Source organism: Atta colombica, unplaced genomic scaffold (genome assembly GCF_001594045.1).
Source record: "Atta colombica isolate Treedump-2 unplaced genomic scaffold, Acol1.0 scaffold105, whole genome shotgun sequence".
NCBI lineage: Eukaryota > Metazoa > Arthropoda > Insecta > Hymenoptera > Formicidae > Atta > Atta colombica.
The window spans coordinates 4,611,959-4,617,488 of NW_017259190.1; the positions used below are offsets into that span (position 1 = coordinate 4,611,959).

Sequence of the window (5,530 nt, forward strand, 5' to 3'; positions counted from 1 at the left end):
TATTTTTTATCTTTATTTTGAAACTACAACGATCTTTTAGGAATGGGTTTGTGCGAAGCAGATAGCGTGGAATCATTGGGCTCGCATCGTGCGAGCTTGACACATGCCCGTCTCCTAATGCATCAGAGAGATTCTACAGGATCCCCGGCGCCACCCAGATTGAATAGAAGCAACTCTATCAGGTAAAAAATTCGCAGCATGTTATATCATGTTCATTGGTTTCCATTTTCTGAATTGTATCTAGCCTCGAAAGATCTTCGAACTATTGATATAATATTTTATTTTCATAATATTAATATTTTTGTATTACATTGTATTATAAATATGAAAGAATTCCATCATAATATCTAAATCTAAAATTTAAAAAATATTTATATTTCCAATAAAAAATGTTTTATCGAAAAATTAAAATTAAATAACGCATGTTAAATTACATTATATTACATTTCTAATTTAGTTAATATTTTTTAAATATATAACTGCAGAATGTTTTTATAAAATTTAAAATAAAGATCGATTGTTCGAGGAGTTTGGGAATCACAAATGCATAGTTGCAACATTTTCAGAATTTCTTCAGCATTTATTCTCTCGAACAATGAATAGTTTTTTCTTTTTCCACTTATTTTTTTCTCTTGTTTATTCTTTGATTAATCGATCTGATGTAAAATAACGCAGGATAATTTGATTAAACGTTTTTAGTTATCTACGGGACAGGACATTCCCAAGGTAGTGCGAAAATATACTCAACAAGCCTATTTTCTACGCATAAGTATTAAAAAAAAAAATATGAACAGGTCCAATATACACATACACATACACACTTAAGAATTGCTTTCACAAGCACTGAAAAGATTTACCTAAAAAGTTCGATTTTAATCAAATTCGTGGATTCGAAGGGCCTTCGCAATTGTCATTATAGATATTTTAGAAACTAGACTGACTATTCAAAATTTAAAAAAATTTTTTTAATTTAAAAAAATAGAAAAAAAGTTTTATTTCTGAAATTAAAAATTATAAATAGTAAAAGTTTTCGATTTTTGATTTCTAGAATCTTTAAATTTTAAAAATATATGGAACATATAAATCCTAAAATATTTAAAATTAAAAATTATGGATTCTATAATCTTTGGACCCTTTGGATCTTTAAGATTTTTGGATCTAAAATCTAAATTCGAGAAATCTAGAGTCATAGATTTAATAAAATTATTTAAAGTCTGTAGAATCAAGAGAATCTTATATATTTTAAAATATTTGAATTCTTAATTTTTAGAAATGTTCGAATACTCAGATTTTATGTTTTCTAAGGATTGCAGGACTCACGCAACCACGCAAATATAATTCACCAAATCTGTTCTACGCGTTTTCGAAATGTATTGACAGTTATTCGTGCGGCAAATTCTAAGTTGCCTATTGTTGCTAAAGTTCATCGTTCGATAGTGTTGCTTGTGCAGTATGCATGCGCAGTGATGCTTCATCAATATTCCGGGCCGATCAGGAGCTATGTTATCCGTTACATATTCATTTCTCTTACTCTTGTCATCGTTGTAGGAATATTACATAACTCTTGGAAGATAATCCTATTTATTTGATTAAACAAACAATATTGAAATAAAAACTATTGACAATGATAATGAATTTAAACCGAAACGACACGGATCGATAGCTCTCATTCGATTCCCGCGGAATCGAGTGTACGCAATTCTGTAAACTGTCTCGAAGTGGCTCTTGACTTCTTATTGAGTGCTAGCAAGCTTATTTTTTAATTAGAGCTCTCTTCCAGGATTGGCTAATTACGCGCACACTCGGCAAATAAACAAGCATGTTCTCATTATCGACAATCCAAGATACTCGAAATCCTCTTCTGTTAGTTCACACACGACTGGTACTCTTGACCCTTTCTCAAGTCGAGAATAAATTTTCTGTAACATAAATATCGCTTTCCAACTGTAAAAAAATAATTTACTTGTAATTTGAATAATATTCTAAATTATATTTCAATTCTATATTTTAACAATCAGTTCTATTGATGTATTTTTAAAAAAATTTGAAATACGAAAATTTGAATCTAAATAAATAAATTGAATCTAAATAAAAAAAAGGAATAAAAATATTATTTTAAAAAACGAGAACATGCTTGTTTGACAAAATATATAGTAGTAAAAAAAATAGATCTACAAGAATAGACTATTGTAAAATTTAAAAATATACAATATTCTTTGTAATATTATTCTATAAAAAGTCTACGATAATTATGTTTTTCTATCATATATATTTTTACTTTTACTTTATATATTGATTAACTGTGTCACGCGGTATCAATAAAATATTTCAAGCCGAAAGATGATCCTTTCGGTCTAGTTTGAACAGTTGTTTGGAGATGTCTTGAGAGGAATTTAAAGGACATGCCGCGCTTGTGTCTTCATAGGTCCACTAAGAGCGAGAAGATGTACCCGTCAATGTTGGCACGCGGAAGCGGTGCCTCATCGTCGGTGGGTGAGGAGGTCGGGATAGGTATAGGAGTTGGAGTCGAGCCATATTACAGCGTTCCTGTGGGATCGGCGGGATGCACCGGCCAACATTGGTCCCAGCCAACGTCGCCGACGCCCACGCACACCTCACGGCAGCCGCCTAACTTATATCAGCACGTACATAAGGATGACGACAGTAAGTGCGTGCATCATAAAGTACAGAATGTAGTACAACATTTTCTTAAACATCTAAAGATATCAATTTTAACGTAACTTTTGTAATTTTGAACTTTTTACAAAAATAAAGTTAATCAATATTGCATTGCATCTTTTTTAATATTATGCAAAATAGATAATCTCAAAGTGGATTATAATTAACATATTTTTAGTATAGAGTACAAAAAAAAGAGAAGAAATAATATACATATAACAATTAAGAGAAAAAAGAGATAAAATTATACAAACAACTCGAAACAACTCATTAATTTTTATATATCGTATAAAATAGAAATTTAGAATAATCTAAATTACTTATAACACACATATGTTTACATAAATATACTACACGTAAGAGTGTATATATAATTAATTTAGTTTCCAAAATCTGAAACTCAAGTTAAAAAAATTTCCTTGAAAATTAATCCTAGAATTAAACTTGGAATTAATAAACATACATTAAGAAGAATTTTGTGTTTGTTTTAGTTCATGGTTCTTCGGTATCCTTGGTGTCCACCACGAGCAGTCTTTATAGTTCGGCTGAGGAGAAGCAAGCGCATGAATTGAGAAAATTGCGTCGTGAATTACTGGACGCACAGGAGAAGGTGCATTCGTTAACCAGTCAACTTTCTACAAATGTAAGTACATGGCACTTTACGAATTTAAACACGTGCAATTTAACTTGTGTGTTATTCGAATTTCACATATTCATGAATATGAATACGCCATTAAAACTTATTGCTTATTTATTTAAAACTTGGCCGAAATGATATTTTCCGCAATAAATTAATCGATTTTTTTAGATTTTTGTTAACATATAACGATTAATATTCTTGTAAATGTTGCTCTTATTAGCATAACAAAATTATAAAATTGTTTATACAAATTTAATAAATAATATTACTATTCTGATTCTGTTTATGAATTTTAAGACCGAAAAAGATTTCGATGCACGATATGCAGAGTCCGTATAAATTATTAAATTCACACAAGAAGTGTATGTAATACTGTAATACTGTATTTAAGTATTAAGATCTGCTTCGAACATATAGAATTTCTCTCATTTAATTAGCTTTAGTCTCATCGGTCTAAATTTGTTTTATATTCCTTACTTATTGCAATTGTTTGTTTTCACAACGATGGTGCGCCGATTAGCACAGAGCTATATAACTGTAATTGCAGATAGTGACTAATTAACGCGTTCAGATCTGTCACGGTCGCGAGCAGGGCTTGATACAGTTAGCAGCGTGGAAACAGAGCAAATTGGTGCAGATGATTGGTCGTAATTAATCAACAATTACTAGACCCATGAGCTAGCAGTCTCTAATAGCTTTGAATCTGTCCGGAACCTATTGCGATGATCCATGGCAACGTGTCCGATACAAAATCACTAACTTTTGCATTCGCTTTACACTAAATTATACATATATATTACATATTTAATATTAAAATTAGAAAATTTTAATTTTACATTAAGAAGAAAATTTTTTTTAATTACAGAAGTTCTCTATTTATTAATTTATCTTCTAAAGATATTCTTAATTTATTTATTCTAAAGATATTTTTAATTTTCTAATATAATTTTACACATTTTATTTTTAAAAATTCAATAACAAATAATATGCAGAAGTTATTGATTTAAATATTTATAATTAGAATTATAATTTTGAAGTATTTTACTTCTAATGAAAAAATATCGAGTATCTCACAAAAATCTACAAATTCTAAAAGTATAGAATGTCAATACATTGAAAATAAATATGTTAATAGCAATTAAATACAGCTAAAAAGAGGAGTTTTGTTTTCTAATACAATTTTGCACATTTTATTTTTAAAAATTCAATAATAAATAACATGCAGAAGTTATTGATTTAAATATTTATAATTAGAATATTTTGAAGTATTTTACTTCTAATGAAAAAATATCGAGTATCTCACAAAAATCTACAAATTCTAAAAGTATAGAATGTCAATACATTGAAAATAAATATGTTAATAGCAATTAAATACAGCTAAAAAGAGGAGTTTTGTTTTCTAATACAATTTTGCACATTTTATTTTTAAAAATTCAATAATAAATAACATGCAGAAGTTATTGATTTAAATATTTATAATTAGAATATTTTGAAGTATTTTACTTCTAATGAAAAAATATCGAGTATCTCACAAAAATCTACAAATTCTAAAAGTATAGAATGTCAATACATTGAAAATAAATATGTTAATAGCAATTAAATACAGCTAAAAAGAGGAATTTTGTTTGAAAAATGCGCGTTTTGCATAGTATGGACGATCCCTCGGACAGCGGACTCGCTGCACCTGCAGCCAAATCTCCTTTCTATTGGGCCACAAGTCGTGATCCCGTGCACTCGCTGCACCTGCAACCGAATGGCGGCGGGAACACGAGATCTCGGGTCGTCGACCAATAGGACAGAGCGTCACTCGGGCCCCGTAACGGCTTAAGCCGAGTGAGTGCTGATCGCGCTTTGCGCATTCGCGCTCAGTTGGCGTCGGGATGCGCAGCGTTTTGCGTCGTGTTTATGTTTTTATCCGCGAATCGATCGTGATCCATCAGTGTTTTGTTTGTAATCGGACTCGGTACAGTGATGTGATATAGTTTAAAGAAATTCATTACGCGTGGATTATTGAAACGACAGCTTTGAAATCATCGAAAAAAAAAAGTATTAAAAAGAAAAGTAATCAACGGAATCGTCTGGATCTATCGATATTTTTTGGGTGCATACGATATGCATCAGGTTATTCTTTGATACGTTATGGCACTTTATCGTCAAGATAACTTGAATTCTTGAACATATAGGCATTAGAATTTTATATATATATATATA

The 5,530-nt window shown here is 30.1% G+C and overlaps 1 protein-coding gene across 1 annotated transcript in view; it reads left to right on the forward strand.

The window, feature by feature from the left end:
* LOC108690669 (protein sickie-like) overlaps positions 1 to 5,530 on the forward strand; it is a 90,745-nt gene that overhangs the window by 56,779 nt on the left and 28,436 nt on the right. Inside the window, exons 10-12 of the mRNA XM_018198077.1 lie at positions 41 to 182; positions 2,426 to 2,664; positions 3,171 to 3,322. Coding sequence (XP_018053566.1) covers positions 41 to 182; positions 2,426 to 2,664; positions 3,171 to 3,322 — 533 coding nt within the window. The remainder of the gene's footprint in view (positions 1 to 40; positions 183 to 2,425; positions 2,665 to 3,170; positions 3,323 to 5,530) is intronic.